Here is a 17,458-nt window from a genome sequence, read left to right on the forward strand (position 1 = left end):
ACTATACCCCCAACCCAGCTGAAGAGCAGATTCACAGAGGCAGCGACTGTGAAGGTGTATTGAAGCAGAACTGTGTGGCATGGACTCTGCCATTCAGTTATAGCAAGACAAAGTGATCACTGTACTATTAGATTAGAGGGGGAAGGATGATCTTGGGGTTAAGGCACCAGACTGAGTCAGAAGATCTTGGATCAGTTTCTGGCTCTGCCACAGACTTTCGCTGTGACCTTGGGCAAGTCACTTAGACTCTTCAACAGGAGTTAGGTACCTAAATAGCTTTGAGGATTTTAGTCTGAATCTCTCTGTGTCTGAGTTTTTCATCTGTCAAATGGGGAAAATAAAACTTCTTTCTCCAATTATTATCTGCCTTGTCTATATGAACTATAAACATTTTGTTGCAAAGGCTGTTTTTCCTAACTATGTGTACATCAGCTAACACAACGGAGCCCCACTCTCAATTGTGGCTTCTAAATGTGATACAAGTAATAAAACCAAACCCAACAGATTTAATACCTAAAGTGTGATCCCCCTACGGGAACACTCTTTAAACTCTTTTTTGCTATTTAGTCAGATAGAAACAAACCATAAATGTACATCATACAACTCAATCTGACATACTGTGAAATTATGTCAGAATACATTTAGTAAGCCGTATCAACCCAATACGGATCATATTATCCATTTGTACATGGGAGTCAGGAAAGAAAAGGCTTCCTGAAAAAGGAATAACTTTGTCTCGGAGTAATGGCTGAGACACCATTTTTTAAAACCCAATCTATGGTATATGATGACCTGGGAATAAACAGCCGTAAAAATAAGCACTAATCTCATTATATAAAACACCAGATTGCTGACTGAATTTAGCTAGGCACAATTCCCACTGGAGAAATCCCCACTGGAGTAGTAGCTGCATGAGAGGAATGAATTTGATGCACACACTTAGTGCTTGTCTTCATGTACAGCACTACAGCAGTGCAGCTTTGCCGCTAAAGGGCTTTAGTGAAGACGCTCCTAGCTGATGAGACAACTTCTCCCATTGGCGTAGTTAATCCCATCTCCCTGAGAGGCTGTGACTATGTCAGTAGGAGAAGCCCTCCCATTGACATGGCGCTGTCTACACAGGGGATTAGGTAGGTATAACCAGGTTGCTCGTGGGTATGGATTTTTCAGGCCCTAAGCGACACAGTTATACTGATATAGGTCTGTAGTGCAGACCTGGCCTTAGCTGGCCTCTCTTGTACTACCAAGACCTTGACTTCTTCGCTGTTCTCAGAATTCATGTAGCAAAAGACTTAAAGGATACCATCTTCACAAAACTGATATCGCAACTGGTATTTCTTCATACCTAAATTTCCACTGATGAGGGCAATAAAGTGGGGGCAGGTATGAACCATGACACAATGTTTGCCATGTTTGCCCCCTTTTCAAAAAGAGAACCCAAGCTGAAAATGATTATACACCCCAGCAAGGTTAAAGCAATTCCACAAATTCAGACTTCTGGAAGGATCAAGAAATTACTTAAAAACAAACAAAACGCACAAAAAAACCTAGTCAGCAGGGTTTGCTGTCACTGGAATATCTGTGACCAACTGGATCTGCCTTTTCAAGATCTATATTAAACCTTTTAGGGCCCAGTCCAACGCCTGTTGAGCTCAATGGAAGTCTTGCTGTTGACTTCAATGTGATGTTGGATTGTGCACACAGCACGCTTCTACTTTGAAAAGTCTCTATGTAAAAATGGCACCTTCTTGCCTCACATATCTGCTCACTGCATGTATTCAGGGACATAGCTGCTGACTTGAATAACTCAAATAAATTTTTACTGCTCTTTACTTGTCTTAGCACTGCAGGGCAGCAAACTGAATCAGTGGGAGAGTTAGCTGGATTCTATTCTGGTTTGTGCATAACAAAATAGTAAATCAAGTCCCAGTTGCAAAGCTAAATTCTGTCCTCAGATACTCCTTTGAACAAAATGGTCAGATTGCACAAGCATAACTGAGTGCAGAATTTGGATCACAGAATTTTTATTACCAATGACAATGATGGCGTACAAACAGAAAGAACCCAGATTCACTCACGTATACCATGCTGACTCTGCAGGGCTAACAGTTAGAATAACCATCTTTTAACTTGTAAATGGAGCAAATTTGATCTCAAATCACTGAAAGACAATGAACATGGAACCTCACAATACCATTTTTACAGAGTCACTTTTCAGACCAGAATCAGATTTGAAATAAACAGAACTGATATTTTCACTTATGCCCCTCCCAACCCTGGTGGAACGCCAAATGCATCTCAGCAAAACCTCTCAACACAGTATGGAGAGATGCTCGGGAGGCCAACCCCTAACACACAGAACAACTGTAAGGATGTTGGAGTAGGGAAACAGAATGGGTTTGTGGATGGTATGGGGACAGCATGTGCAGCCTCCTGACACTCTTCCAGGACAGCCTATTAAGGGAATGGCCACTGGTGAAGACCTTTCCCATTATTCAGGAACTCCTCCACTGGAGTGGAGAGATGGTGATGGCTTCGAGAGTGGATGGGCTGAGTGTATTTCTCAGATTCTCTGTAACTCCCTCTCCTTCAGTGCACATCACTGTACACACACAGGTAGAGGGAAGCTGACGGAGAGGAGCGTTCCAGCCTCCTACAGCTTCAATCTCTGAGGAAGCCCCTGAAGTTTCACCAGAGATGACTTTTGGATGAAGCTCTTGTCACTGTGGGGTCTCTCCCTTGGGTGGGCTTTCTGGTGCTCCACCAGGTCCAACTGCTCGCTGAAGATCTTGTCACAGTCGGTACATTTGTAGGCCCCCTCCCCCACGTGGTTTCTCTGGTGCGCAGAGAGGTGTGAGATGTGCATGAGGCTCTTCTCGCTGCGGGGCCAAGGGGAGGGCCTCTCCCCCAGGTGGGTTCTCAGGTGTTTGGCCAGGTTTGACTGCTCACTGAAGCTCTTGCGACAGTGTGGACAGATGTACGGCCTCTCACCGGTGTGGGTTCTGCAGTGGGTGTTGAGATTGGAGAGCTGGCTGAAGCGTTTCCCACAGTGGGGACAGGGATAGGGTCTCTCACCCGTGTGGGTCCGGCGGTGCTTCCTCAGACTCGACTGGTCGCCGAAGCTCTTCCCACAGTCGGTGCAGATATAGGGCCTCTCTCCCGAATGGGTCCTCAGGTGGGTGGTGACGTTGGAGAGCTGGCTGAAGCGCTTCTCACAGCCAGGACATTTGTAAGGTCTCTCCCCTGTGTGGGTCCGTTGGTGCGTAGTGAGGTGGGATCTATGGATGAAGCTCTTCTCACAGTCAGGGCAGGGATAGGGTCTTTCCCCCGTGTGAGTTCTGTGGTGCTTGGCGAAAGTCGATTGGTCACTGAAGCTCTTTTGGCAGTCAGGACACACATAGGGCCTCTCCCCAGTGTGGGTCCTCAAGTGGGTGGTGAGATTAGACTGATCACCAAAGCTCTTCTCGCACTGGGGGCAGGTGAAGGGCCTCTCCCCTGTGTGGGTCCTCAGGTGGGTAGTGAGACTGCTCAGGTTACTGAAGCGCCTCTCACATTCAGGGCAGCTGTAGGGCCTCTCCCCTGTGTGGGTCCTCTGGTGTCTAGTGAGGTTTGAGAAGTGGCTGAAGTGTTTCCCACACTCAGGGCAGGAGAAGGGCCTTTCCCCTGTGTGGGTTCTCTGGTGCACAGTGAGATGGGAAAGCCGACTGAAGCTTCTCTCACACTCGGCACAGGGGAAAGGTTTCTTGGCTCCATGGACTCTTGCATGTGCCGAGAGCTCCTGCTTTTGCCTGAAGCTTTTCCCACAGGCCCTACATTTATACGTTTTCTTTCCGGTGTGAATGCTGTTCTTATGGCTATTCAGGTCTCTCTGCCCCTCAAAGCTTTCCTCACACACAGGATATGTGCACCGTCTCTCACTTGTCTCTGACCTCTTTGGCACAGGGGGCTTGCGCAGTTCCCTGAAAGTTCTTTCATGTCTCCTTGTGATCCCTCCCTCACCCCTGGTTGTGTTTCCCTTCTGCTTTTGTGACTTGTGCTGCCCTTTGCAGGTAGTTTCCTGGTCAGGTCTCTGGGAAATTCTCTCTTTTGATTTCCCCAATAACATTCTCAGTAGCTTCAGGTTCTCACGACCTTCTTTGTGATGCTTCTCAGTTCTGCTCAGGATCCCACCACCTGCAGGGAGGAGGAGAAAATCCAGATGTGACCCTGTGCTGCTAGCAGAGGGAAACCACTAACCATTCCCAGCAGTACAGTGTGACTGAGGAAGTCCCTCATCTCTCCCCAGGATATTACCCCAGAAGGCACTTACTCCAGCCGGCACATTATGCAAGTGGCTCTATGTTCCAGGGCTGCTCCTGGTGCTAGAACAGGTGAAACTGCTCTAAAGGAGAATGAAATATTTAACCATAAACACTGGTGAGAGGAGAAAAAGGAAAATGCCCAATTTTTCAAGTGTCCACTAACTTTGGTGCCCTACTTGAGACTCCTGGGGCCTGATTTTCCAGAAGCCAGTTGGAGCCATGGGGACTCAGCACTTCTGAGCATCAAGCCTCATCTGATTGGGTTTTCAATCCCCATTGCAGTGTTTGGGAATAGCAAAGTTTTCTTGTGAAAGAAAAACTAAGGATCACTCTCAGGATCACTCTCGAGATCTACACAGAGAGAGCATAGAACCTCATTCTCTACATGCTCCTGGGGAAGTCTAGAGCCATCCAAAAAGGCTTTGCTTTCCAGACTGGGATCCCATTTGTCTCAAGGGGAACTTCACTGAGAAAGGAGAGCTCAGTCTCATTTCAACTCCAAAATCTTCACTGATTGTCTAAAAAATCTTTGATTGTCTCTCAGTCTCACAGGGAACTCGGGAGTACTACTGGCAATGGGGAGCTTGAGGATACTGAGGTAAAGGTTTCATATCAGCAATAATTGAACATGGTCTTTAACAGAGCACTCTTTAAAGTGTGACTTCACCTAAGCAGAAAAATTCAATGTGTACGGTGAGTAAGAAGCACCATGATCGTTAGCACTCACTGATTAGTGTTTATGTTGAACAGGGAAGAGTCTCTCAGGTTCATGCAATAAGAAGGCAGCCCGGCTTCTCAGCAATGGGAAAGAAACAGTGTCGACGGTCTAAACATTACAATGCGTGATATGACTATTTAAACTGCATTGACTAAGTTAGCAAAGCTATTGGAACCTACTACATAGTTCACGTCATACTTTTCCAGTTATGCTGCCATCCCTGATGGAAGTCTTTTGTTCAAAGGAGGATATGTTGCATGACAATGCATGACGTGATACTGGTGGGAGTAGCTACGTGATCTTAGATTCCACTTCTGCGTTAGTGGGAACTGATTGCAAGGGAAAGCTGTCTCTCCTCAAACTAGCTGTGCCTGGCTGCTTCTTCTGGCAACATTCTTTAGGGGAGTCTCCCTCCATGCAGCATGCTCTTAGGGGAGAACTGTGTTGCCTTATATCCTACATGGATCTCTCTACCTAGGGAGACACAACCATGGGACCCTCCCAATGTGATGTTATCTGAATAGTTCAGTGTTTCAGCACGAAAACTGGATGAAAGGAGAAAATCCGTCCCCTAAAACAAATGTTAGGGGCTGGGAAAGACAAATATTAAGGCTCCATTCCCCAAATGAAATAATCACGGACGCAGAAAGATTGAGCCAAATTCTATGCTGAATGCTAATGAAATCAAGGGAATTATACCTTTGACTCACTAGGGGTAAAGGAGGACTGTGATTTAGAATCATAGATTATTAGGGTTGGAAAGGACTTCAGGAGATCATCTAGTCTCACCCCCTGCTCAAAGCAGGACCTATCCCCAACTCCCTAAATGGCCCCTTCAAGGCTTGAACTCACAACCTTGGGTTGAGCAGGCCAATGTTCAAACCACTGAGCTATCCCTCCATGTACAGGCTTGTCAGGCATTGGCCAAGACACAGTGAATCCTATAAAGGAAATCCAGTTCCTCAGCTTAGAAAGGGTCTCCATCTTATGACTTCACTCAAGGAAGCTTCGATTATTACTACTCACCTGGGGAGGGGGTTTCAGGAATAGCTCCATCCACTGAGTCCTGAAGATCCACAACCCACAGCTCTGACTCTCTTGGTTCTATTGGAGATATCAGTTTTGGTTTGGGACTTTTATAGCCTGTTTGTGGGAAATGAGATCAGGAGACATTATGTTCTGGTCCCCGAGAGCTTGTTACAAAAGTATGTAATTGGTTTTACACCAGTACCCTCTGCTAGAGCAGACGTGTACTCTTAATAAATCCAACTGTGCTAATGGAGGCCCTGAGGACAGGGAAAGGAAGGTGGTCCAGTAGAAGGGCACAAGCCTAGGACCTGGGAGACGTGGACTCCAGTGTAACCTTGTGCAAGTCACTTAGCCTCTCTGTGCCTCCGTTCCTCCTCTGTACAATGGAGATCATAGCTCTGCCCTGCCCTCATGGAATGTTAGGAGCCTACATACAGTAAAGATTGTGAGAAGTTCAGATACCACACTATTGGAGGGGCATATAAATACTAAAGAGAGACAGAAAATCCAGAGTTTACACAGCTCGGAATAAAAGAAAGAAAACTTACATTTACCCAGTGAAGCCAACCTTGTACATTCTTCTCCCTCAGGCATTGATACAGCTCCTTCTGCCATTCCTCTAAAATATCCCTCTCCTCACAGGAGAAACAGACAAGACATCACCATACTTCAGCAGGATCTGAAATCACAAGCATTATAAACTCAACATCTTTTGCTTTAGTCTCATCCTGACATCTGAAGCCCAAAGTCTCAGCTGGAGAAACAGTCTCTGTGGGAGTAATTCACAGTGATAAGCCAAGGACAGCACAGCAGGTACATCTTATGGGACTTATCTATCCCCTGGATATTTAATCTATGATGTGGATAACTTCAGAGGCCTATAGGACTATGCCTTTTGGTTCCCATGTAGATTTCTGGCAGTGAAATCTGAAGGGCCCTAGATATGCCAGATGAATGAGAGGAAACAGGCTCTTTTTTCCCCCATTCATGTTCTGATTCTCCATTTATACACTAGCTTCCATCTTCCTCTGGGTGCAATTTATGGTGGTGGTTTTTCATCTGTAGAGATCTAGCTACCTTAATGGCTGTCTCTCTCTGTCCATACCCCACTACAACAGCTCAGATCATCTATAGCACTTTTGCTCTCACTTTGCTTTTGTTACGCTTGCATTCCTGGAGACAGGAAACAGCATGTCTTAGGATGAAGAGTCCCAGCTACAGAAATGCTCCTCTTCAGTGTCACACCACAGCTGGACTTTACTGACCTTCAGAGCACAGTGCAAGACATCTTCTTGGCCAAACGCTTCTTCAACTATGGGCAATTAGCAGGTGGGTGATTGGATGTTTTTTCTAAAAGATATGCTCAAACAGGAATTATTTCAGGGAAGTTCTATGGCCTGTGTTATACAGGAGGTCAAACTAAATGATGACAATGATCCCAGCTGGCCTTAAAATCTATGAGTCATTAATAGTTGGCTGGTCCCATACAAGGAAGGTTGTTTATGCTGCATACTGTGGACAGATTGATGTACAGACCAGTTTTCAACAGCATAACCATGCATGCATTTATCACAGCTATGCATACCATCAGAGCATGTGCCCATTGAAATACTGTTTTGCATGCACGGTTGTTAGCTGAATGAGGCTCTCAATTTTATACATGGTTGTGGGCTTCTGTCGTTTTGAAAATTACATGTCAGAATGCATTTAATCTATGCTATGAACCCAGATGCTATGTTACCGTGCACATAACAAAAATCAGTAAATGAATAACATTACATTTCTGCATCAGTATTACTGGCTGAGCAAAGCAAGATCAAAATGGAGGAGAGTGGGAGGGGGCACACATAGAGCCCCTGGCATAGTGGAGAGGTAGAGAATGGGGCACGATGGGATGCAGGGAAGTGGACGTGGGGGGCACACAGAGACCCTGGCATACGCCAGAGGAGTGAATGGGGGGCACATAGAATCATAGGACTGGAAGGGACCTCGAGAGGTTATCTAGTTCAGTCCCCTGCACTCATGGCAGGACTAAGTATTATCTAGACTATCCCTGAGAGGTGTTTGTCCAACCTGCTCTTAAAAATCCCCAGTGATGGAGATTCCACAATCTTCCTAGGCAATTTATTCCAATGCTTAACCACTCTGACAGTTAGGAAGTTTTTCCTAATGTCCAATCTAAACCACCCTTGCTGCAATGTAAGCCCATTGCTTCTTGTCCTACAGAGTCTGTGGCAGAGGGGAAGGGGGGGCAGCATGGTGAGAAGGGAAGAAAAGGGGATAACCAGACCCCAGGCATGAGGGAGGAGGTAAAGAGGTTGTAATGAGTGCCTGAGATAGAGGGGGATAGGAGGGGCGGCACATAGGGAGCTTGTGGGGGAAACTGGAGGGATGAACGAGGCCTTGGTGTGTGCAGTGAGCTCGGCCTACACAACCTACAAAGTCTGCAACCCTCCTGCTACCCTTAGTGACACTTTCCCCCCTTGTCTCCCATGAGTCAGGCCTTCCCCTGGCCTGGGAAGCTGCTGGGGACTAGCATTTCCTGTCAGTTCAGCATGAGGAATTCTGCTCAGCTGTGTCCTGCCCCTGCAGATGAAGGAGCAGAGATTTGGAGGAGAGGGAAAAACGCAGAGAACAGGGCAGATGGAGACGGCAGAAAGAGCAGGAGAGGCTGGAAGAGAAGGCCCGCCGCCTGGGGGCCACACGCCAGCTCTGCCACTGGGGAGTCACCCACTGGGCCACAGCCACTGCCGATGAGTGTCTCGGCACAGCCCCATTGCCCCCTCCTGCCTACTGGGTGACATCTGTCCCCCGTCCTTCCCAGAGCGCAGAGTTCCCGGGGCTGCAGCGGCACAGCCCGCCCTGGGCCAGGCACCCACATACCTGCGCTTGGAGAGGGGCCCCCAAGTGCTACCTGTGAGCTGGCTGCCCCGGGGCTCTGGGGGTGGGGACCCAGCCGGGGGAGCTAGGCAGAGCCACGACTCCTGCGTGGGGGGAGACGCTCCTGGCCTGCAGCTGCACACAGGGGGCCGCGGGCTAGTTCACTGCCCCTTCCCTTTGCCAGCCCCACTCCAGCCTGCAGTTCCTGTGTGTCCCGGGGGCGGCGCCTGCTGCCTCCCCGGCGCTGTGTGCTGGCCCCAGCCCCGCTGTCCGCCCCACTCACCGCATGGCCCGGCGGGGCTGGGTGCGGGGCACGGGTGGTACAGCGGCTGCGGACGCCAGGTTTCTGCGGGAACAGGAAGCTCAGGAAGCGCAGTTCCCGGTCGGGCCTCTCTAGAAGCTGGAGGAGCTCGGTCGTGTTAACCCTTCACTCCCCCGGCGTTGGGAACCTTTCTGTTTCGTTCATCTCTCCTCGCCCCCCCCCCCAAGTGGCAGCTGTCTGCACCCTGGCTTGTCCCGCTCTGCACAACTCAGTGAATTCCCACCCTGGCTGTGCTACAATGGAGAACAAAGGGATTATCAGAGGGGCTCTAGAAACAGCCTTGAACTCTCTAGAAACAGGTGCCAGATGACATTGATGATCATTATTCGTCCGCGAGACCCCCAGGGTCACATGGCAAACCTGAAAAGTCTAAAGGTCTGTTTACCAGTGTGCTAGCCTTTTGCTGCTTTTATGTCTAAATCTTAGGCTTCTTCATGGCCAGTTAGAGGCGAAGAATACTCATCTGTGATCTGTTCTGCTGATTTAATATTGTTATTATTCATTTATATGATGGTACAGCCCAAAGGCCTCAGTCCGGGTTAGAGCTGCAGTTGTGCTGGGTGATGAAGACGGTCCCTATTGCAGGGAGTTTACAGTCCAAAAGATCCTCAGCAGTGACCAAGAACATGAATAATAATAATGTGCATTTATTTAGCCCATTCCATCCTAGAGCTGTGATGTTTGTCAGGGTGATTTTAGTGACCGGACTTGTCTACACTTAAACATGACATTGTCACCGCTGTAGTTGTGCTGCTGTAGTGCTTCAGTGTAGACACTCCCTGTGCCAACATGAGAGGTTCTCCTGTGGGCATAGGTAATGCATCTCTCCCTGAGAGATGGTAGCTAGATTGATGGAAGAATTCTTCCATTCACCTAGTGCTGTCTACACAGGGCTTAGTTTAGCTTAAGTACCCCTTTCAGTAATGTAGTTATGCTGACCTAATTTTCTAGTGCTACTTACTTGGAAGCATTGTTGTATTTGCAGAATGGAATCTTTTTCAATTAAACCAAAATGTTTATGCTTCTAGCCCTTGCAGAGAAAATATTCAAAATGTGAATTGTTGCTGTGGTGCCTTTGGGCTGGTCTACAATGAAAACTTACATCCGCATAAGTGTCTACATTGAAGTGCTACAGTGAAGCAGCTGCAGCTGTGCCATTGTAGCATTTTAAGTATGGACATCAGGTTGCAGAGAGACAAGCTAAGTAATAGCTCTAAGAGACTGATGAACTGCTCTATTCGTGCAAAGAGGAAATTAACTAGGGAGCTTAATGATAATTTAAATGTTAACAATTACAGCTGTTCTTGCTGATTATTTTAGCAGAAACGTCCAGCTAATGTGCTTATCCAGTGTGGTTGGCTATCGCAGAAGTAAGAGATAGAATAGACCTACTGTGTTCAGACTGTGGTGTGCATTTGCAGCTCGCAATTTGCTCCCTGCTTCCGTCGCTCCTTGGAGAGGAGTCAACAAGAACAGGCTAGGAAGAGAGCAGAAAACCAACGTAGTGTACTAGACACGCTAAGCAGATCTGTTTCTAAGCCATTGCAGAGAGTCAGGATGGAGGGCAGTGGAGAAGGAATAAGGCTGTTAGGACCGCCTGAGCAAGCTTCAAAACCAAGGAGTGCAGCTTACTGTTCTTGGTTCTGAAACGACTGGGAAGCCAGTGGAGGTATTTGGGCATGGTGCTGGTGGAAGGGCTATATTTGTCAAGATCGAGTTTAGTTCCTCAAGAGCGCAGGGAGGCTGTTTGGAGAGACCACAAAGTAAAATCATTACTGGAGAAAGCGGGTAAGAAGAGAGAAGATCATTGTGTGAACTAAGCCCAGGAAATTGGAGGTTAAAACCACAGAGCTTCTTAACCCACCCTGCCCTAGAGAGGGATCAGCACACTCAGAGGGAGGAGGACTTTATAAAGATGGGACTTTCCTGTTCCCCAGCCAAATATCGCTCCCACCGCCATGTGTCCGAAGCGGCAGGAACTGCATCTCCAGTGAAAACAACACCCCTCCGCTGACGTGCTAAGGGCATGAAGCCCCTGGAAGCAGCTGGGAGCGGTAAGTCGGGGCAGAGGCGTCTGTACTGAGAGGACAGGGCAGGATCACAGCAGAGAAATAGCTTCCGGGGAGGGGGGAAGAAAACTGCTCCGAAACCAAGAATTGCTGCCTGTGGGAGCACAAGGGAGTTGAAGCTTAAACGGAAAGGGATCAGATAGTCAGCATCAGGGAGCAACACCAGTGTCTGGGGGTCGGTGCATCTGCAGCCCCGCAGAGGGTCCCCGCTGCACCAGCCTGTTCGGGGCAGCACATTAAAGGCTGAGCTGCCACCCCCTAGGATCCTCCTAGGTTTAGTTTAAAAGGGGGCATGGAATAAAGTCACTCAAGAGCCAACAGGGAGGTTCGTTGGGATTTCCCTCGGGGAATATAATTATTGCTATTTTGCCCCAAGAACTTAGCCAATATTTGGGGCTTTGAAGGGTTGTTTCTGTTAGGAGGAGAATCAGCTATAGTCTCTGGTGCACTCCTGTTAGGTTACAAAGAACCTACGTAAAGTCCTGTTTCCCTGCACATAGTAGGAATAAGCAATAGCAGCCAATGTCCTTGGTCACTTTTCAAGCCTGCTTTTTCCAGCGAGTCCTGTGCCCCAGGGAGCTCTGTCTCTGTGCTCCTTCTCAGAGCCGCTCTCACAATGGGTATTGGCTTTGGCACAGATACAGCTTGTCGAAACCAATCCTCTAAGAACATAAGAATGGCCGTCCTGTGTCAGACCAAAGGTCCATCTAGCCCAGTATCCTATCTTCTGACAGTGGCCAGTGCCAGGTGCCCCAGAGGGAATGAATAGAATTGGCAATGATCAAGTGATCCATCCTGTCGCTCATTCCCAGCTTCTGGCAAACAGAAGCTAAAGACACTATTCCTGCCCATCCTGGCTAATAGCCATTGATGGACCTATCCTCCATGAATATATCTAGGTTCTTTTTTAAATCATGTTAAGGTCTTGGCCTTCACAACATTGTCTGGCAAGGGGTTCCACACGTTGACTATGCATTGTGTGAAGAAATACTTCCTTTTATTTGATTTAAACTTCCTGCATATTAATTTCATTTGGTGACCCCTACTTCTTGTGTTGTGAGAAGTAGTAAACAACACTTCCTTATCTACTTTCTCTACACCAGTCATGATTTAATAGACCTCAATCATGTCTCCCCTTAGTCATCTCTTTTCCAAGCTAAAAAGTCCCAGTTTTATTAATCTCTCCTCATACAGAAGCCATTCCATACCACTAGTAATTTTTGATGTCCTTTTCTGAACCTTTTCCAATTACAATATATCTTTTTGGAGATGGGGTGACCACATCTGCACACAGTATTCAAGATGTGGGCATATCATGGATTTATATAGAAACAACATATTTTCTATCCTTATTATTTATCCCTTTCTTAATTATTCCCAGCATTCTGTTCGTTTTTTTGACTGTCGCTGCACATTGAGTGGATGTTTTCAGAGAACTATTCACAACAACTCCAAGATTTCTTTCTTGGGTAACAGCTGATTTAAACCTCATTATTTTATATATATAGTTGGGATTATGCGTTTTCAACCAGTTTGCCTGGTACTGAAGTCAGGCTTACGGGTCTGTAATTGCCGGGATCACCTTGATCAGTGGTTTTCAAACTGTGGGTTGCAACCCAGAACTGGGTCACAGAATAGAAGGGACTGGGTCATGGTGGCTTTGGCCAGCACCGCCAACTGGGCCGTTAAAAGTCCCATCAGTGGTGCAGCCTGGCTAAGGCAGGCTTGTTCCTACCTGTTCTGACACCGCGCTGTGCCCTAGAAGTGGCCAGCAGCAGGTCCAGCTCCTGGGGGGCGGGGGGGGGCATGGGGTTCTGTGCACAGCCCCTGCCCCAAGCACTGGCTCTGCACTCCCATTGGCTGGAAACCAGCCAATGGGAGCTGGGGGAGGGTGTTGGTGCCTGTGGGCTAGAGTCACTCGGAGCTGCTTGTGCGCCTCCACCTAGGAGCTGGACCTGCTGATGGCTGCTTCTGGGGTGCAGCACTGTCCACGGTGCCAGGACAGACAGGACGCCTGCCTTAGCACCCCTGCAATGCTGCTGATGGGAAGCCGCAATCCCCTGCACCAGCCCTGAGCCCACCCAACCCAGAGCCCTTTCCTGCACCCCAAACCCCTCATCCTCAGATCCACCCCAGAGCCTTCTCCCCCAGCACAGAACCCTGACCCCCTCCTGCACCCCAACCCTCTGCCCCAGCCCTGAGCCCCTCCCAGACCCTAAACCCCTCTGCCCCAGCCCTGTTGGGTCATGGGTATTAACAATTTTGTTCAAATGGATCACCAGAAAATAAAGTTTAAAAACCGCTGCTCTAGATCCTGCATTTGCAATCAGTCCAAGGGAAATCCATCAGACTACACAGTTTAACCCTGTTCAAGCTTTGCCATGCTGCAGATTGCCTTGGGAAGTAGCTTCTATTGCCTCCAGTTATCACACTCCATGAAGGGACTTAATTGCTCTTTTCCTTTAGCCCTGAAGAAGGGTGATTACCCACCTATCGACTTTAATAAGGTCTGTGATTGATCAGTGGAATAGAAGACAGGGGGATGGTAGCCATTAACACCTTCCAGTATAACATTCTTTTAAATCTAGCACTCTCCACTGGATCCCCCACACATTCAAATCATTATCCGGGGAAGCACATTATTTAGAGACTGTGACCAGTGTGCTTCTCTTGTTCTCTTTGGGCCAGTTTCTGGGTCTGTCTGCACAGTGGGTAATGGAGGAGTATGTGTGCAAAAGTGGTTTAAAGCGCACCTTTGCACTCCCTGGATCCTGCTTCTGCCTCTGCGCAAGGCCCTCTCCTCCAGCAAAGAAAAGGGCTGAGTTTAAAATCCTCACAGTTTATTTGTAACATGTATTCAAGCTTTTAGTAATTCAGTTACCACCTGTTTTATTTCCCTGGATGCAGGGTTGCCGGACCCCCAAACTGCTACAATCTCTTAGATGGAACAACGGAAAGAGCCATGTGTCCCCAATCTTCATGCCTCCATAGACAGGGAGATCCCAAGACGTGCCTATCCAGGTGAGGAATAAGTCAGAGCAACCCAGTAAGCATCAGTGGGTGAAATATAAATGTTGGGATTCCAACAAAACTGTGAGTTTGCCTGTTTCTGTCTCGTCTCGTCTATAGACCCAGTCAGGAATCTTCCCTCAAAACATTTTTTTCAACAAAAAATCCAGTTTGCACAAAAAAATGTTGATTTTGCAAATATTTTTCAATTTCTTATCAGACAAATCAAAATAAGATACTTTGTTTTGTGTTGGGTCAATCCAAATATAAACATTTGAGTTTGTTTACCAGTGTGCTAGCTTTTTGCTACTTTTATGCCTAAATCTTAGGCTTCTTCATGGCCAGTTAGAGGCAGGAATACTCATCTGTGATCTGTTCTGCAGATTAATATTGTTATTATTCATTTATATGATGGTACAGCCCAAAGGCCTGTCAGGATTAGAGCTGCAGTTGTTCTGGGTGATGAAGACAGTCCCTATTGCAGGGAGTTTACAGTCCAAAAGATCCTCCGCAGTGACAAAGAACATGAATAATAATAATGTGCGTTTATTTAGTCCATTCTATCCTAGAGCTGTGATGTTTGTTAGGGTGATTTTAGTGACCGTTCTTGTCTACACTTAAACATGACATTGTCACCGCTGTAGTTGTGCTGCTGTAGTGCTTCAGTGTAGACACTCCCTGTGCCAACATGAGAGGTTCTCCTGTGGGTATAGGTAATGCATCTCTCCCTGAGAGACAGTGAATCAAACTGTTGTATTGAGGGCTACTTTCACATTAATCTGTGTTCTCCGGAGCTGCTGCAATGTTTCATGGAAGTTGTAGTTCAGGTGTCTGATGCTGCCATTCTCTTCTGTGGGCCAGGCTCCCTGGCTGGACCGCATCTTCCATGATGCACCACAGTCTCCCCTCTGGTACAACCACTGGAGTGCATCATGTCTGCTTGTCAATTTTCATGATGCATTGCAGTCATGAAACATATAGGCCACTCAGGAATCCTGTCCCATAGAGGAGAATGGGTTATGTTACATGGGGTGAACTACAACTCATCTGAAGTACCACAGCAGCTCAAGCAGACAGAGTTCAATGTGAAAGCAAGCTGAAATGAAGCATTTCCATTTGGTTAACCACACCAAAACATGTTGAACCAGAACTGTCAAAATGTTTCAATGAAAAAATATAAAAAAGAAATGTTTAGACATTTCGGAACTGAAATTTTTCTGAACTTTTTGTTCTGCAAAAAATTTCAGCATTTCTGCTTTTTGTTCCAGTTTGGGACAAATATCAAACAAATATCAAAAGATCATGATTTTCTGCAGGGTGGAATTTTTGTTTTTCTATCAGCCCTAATCTCAGTATTGTAGCCAGTGGTTAAAGCTGAGGCTCTCAGCCAGGGGCATGCATACCCATGGGAGTACGCAGAGGTCTTCCAGCAGGTACATCAACTCATCTGAATATTTGTCTAGTTTTATAACAGGCTACATAAAAAGCACCACCAAACTCAAAAAACCCTAAAATTTCGTACAGACAATGATTTGTTTATACTGCTCTATATACTATACACTGAAAAGTAAGTACAATATTTACAATCCAATTGATGTATTTTATAATTATGTGGTAAAAATGAGAAAGTAAGCAATTTTTCAGTAATAGCGTGCTGTGACACTTTTGTATTTTTAGGTCTGACTTTGTAAGCAAGTAGTTTTTAAGCGAGGTGAAACATAGGGATACAGAAGACAAATCAGACTCCTGAAAGGGGTACACTAGTCTGGAAAGGTCGAGAGCAACTGTGTTAGAGTAACCAGTAAGCAGGTGACAATTATGGTTTAACATCAGTCCTGACAGACTGCTAGCATTCCCCTGCCTAACCAGTGTACTGTAGCAGAAACTTTCCTGTTTGCAAGTGTTGCATTGAGTTCTGAAGGTGATAAGAGCCATAGTCATTACTTTCTTCTATGGCTGTGAATTCCATAGTACTGGGTCAGCTTCTGAGGAAAGATGTGACAGAGTGGGATATGTCTGTACGCAACTGTGAACTCCATTTTGTGTTTCAACTGCCATCTTGGATTGTAACCTTCACTGTGACCTTCACTTAACAGTAGAACTCCAATTTGGATTAAAACATCCATTTTGTATTAGGGTTTGACACCTAGTTGAATGACAGTGGCTTTGTCTACACTTGAAACTTATGCTAGCAAAGCTATGTCAGCGATGTGAAAAAACCACGCACCCTAGCTGACATAGCTAGGCTGACAAAACCGCCAGTGTAGACAAAGCAGTGCTATCAGAAGAGGACTTCTGTCAACATAGCTAACATCGTTCAGGGAGATAGTGTTCCTACACTGGCAGAAAATCTTCTGTCAGCATACGCCGCAGCTACACTAGGGACTGGCATAGGCTGTATAATCTAGACATAGTCTGTGGCTGAGAAGCCACCATAGAGCAATCATGGGCCATCGACTTTAGTTGTCTCTCAACTACTGGCCCACTGCAAGGGGATAGTGGACTCTCCACAGAAACCTGACTGGGGGTAAGAGGTTGGAATTTCCCAGTTGGAGCACATGGGCGAAAAGAGACAGAGGCTGTATTTAAGAGGGAAGGGCTTCTCTGAGCAAGGGGACCAACCACCACCACATGTCATGAAGCCTTTTGGCTAGACACTGACCAGACCCTGGATTCGTGGGGTGAGATCAGAGTAAGAGAGTGAGGCAGAAGCATTGCAGGACTGTTTGTTATTTTGCAAAGATCTGTAACTCTCCAGTGCTCTCTTAAGAGTAAAAGTGGCTGTGGTTAAGAAATGCCTTCTGTCATAAACAGATGGTTAAGGGTTAATGTCTCTTTTACCTGTAAAGGGTTAAGAAGCTCAGTAAACCTGGCTGACACCTTGTCATAAACAGATAGCTAAGGGTTAATGTTTCTTTCACCTGTAAAGGGTTAACAAAGGGAACCAAACACCTGACCAGAGGACTAATCAGGAAACCGGATTTTTAAAAGCTCAGGGAGGGAATGTTTGGGTCTGTGTCTTTTGTCTGTCTCTCGGCTATGAGAGGGATCTTTCTATCTTCAAGACTGGAGTGGGCCGGAAAGAGTATTGTGTGAGAGTACCGGGCACAAGTAGTCAGCTATATCAACC

At 46.8% G+C, this 17,458-nt stretch overlaps 2 protein-coding genes across 6 annotated transcripts in view; one reads left to right on the plus strand and one right to left on the minus strand.

Moving 5' to 3' along the window:
• Nucleotides 1-505: 505 nt before the first annotated feature.
• Nucleotides 506-9,306, minus strand: LOC116823828 (uncharacterized). Of its 4 annotated transcripts, none has more exons than XM_032778689.2 (4): nucleotides 9,212-9,306; nucleotides 6,597-6,727; nucleotides 6,046-6,162; nucleotides 506-4,173 (listed from the first exon to the last, which is right to left on the minus strand). In XM_032778689.2, exons 2-4 carry the CDS (start codon nucleotides 6,661-6,663, stop codon nucleotides 2,654-2,656), a joined length of 1,704 nt encoding a protein of 567 aa, XP_032634580.1. In that variant the 5' UTR covers nucleotides 6,664-6,727; nucleotides 9,212-9,306; the 3' UTR covers nucleotides 506-2,653. The 4 variants fall into 4 exon arrangements, with proteins under 4 accessions (XP_032634580.1, XP_074926996.1, XP_032634578.1 ...); XM_075070895.1 differs by having other exon boundaries at nucleotides 6,597-8,634; nucleotides 9,212-9,239; XM_032778687.2 differs by lacking the exon at nucleotides 9,212-9,306 and adding an exon at nucleotides 8,932-9,198.
• A 1,366-nt stretch (nucleotides 9,307-10,672) lies between these two features.
• LOC116823812 (uncharacterized) overlaps nucleotides 10,673-17,458 on the plus strand; it is a 12,100-nt gene continuing 5,314 nt past the window's right edge. Inside the window, exons 1-2 of one of the 2 annotated variants that reach the window (XM_032778667.2) lie at nucleotides 10,673-11,304; nucleotides 14,227-14,340. In XM_032778667.2, the coding sequence (XP_032634558.1) occupies nucleotides 14,262-14,340 (79 nt within the window). In that variant the 5' untranslated portion in view covers nucleotides 10,673-11,304; nucleotides 14,227-14,261. The remainder of the gene's footprint in view (nucleotides 11,305-14,226; nucleotides 14,341-17,458) is intronic. The other variant, XM_032778668.2, reaches the window with a different exon arrangement.

This window comes from Chelonoidis abingdonii, chromosome 1 (genome assembly GCF_003597395.2).
Source record: "Chelonoidis abingdonii isolate Lonesome George chromosome 1, CheloAbing_2.0, whole genome shotgun sequence".
Lineage (NCBI taxonomy): Eukaryota > Metazoa > Chordata > Testudines > Testudinidae > Chelonoidis > Chelonoidis abingdonii.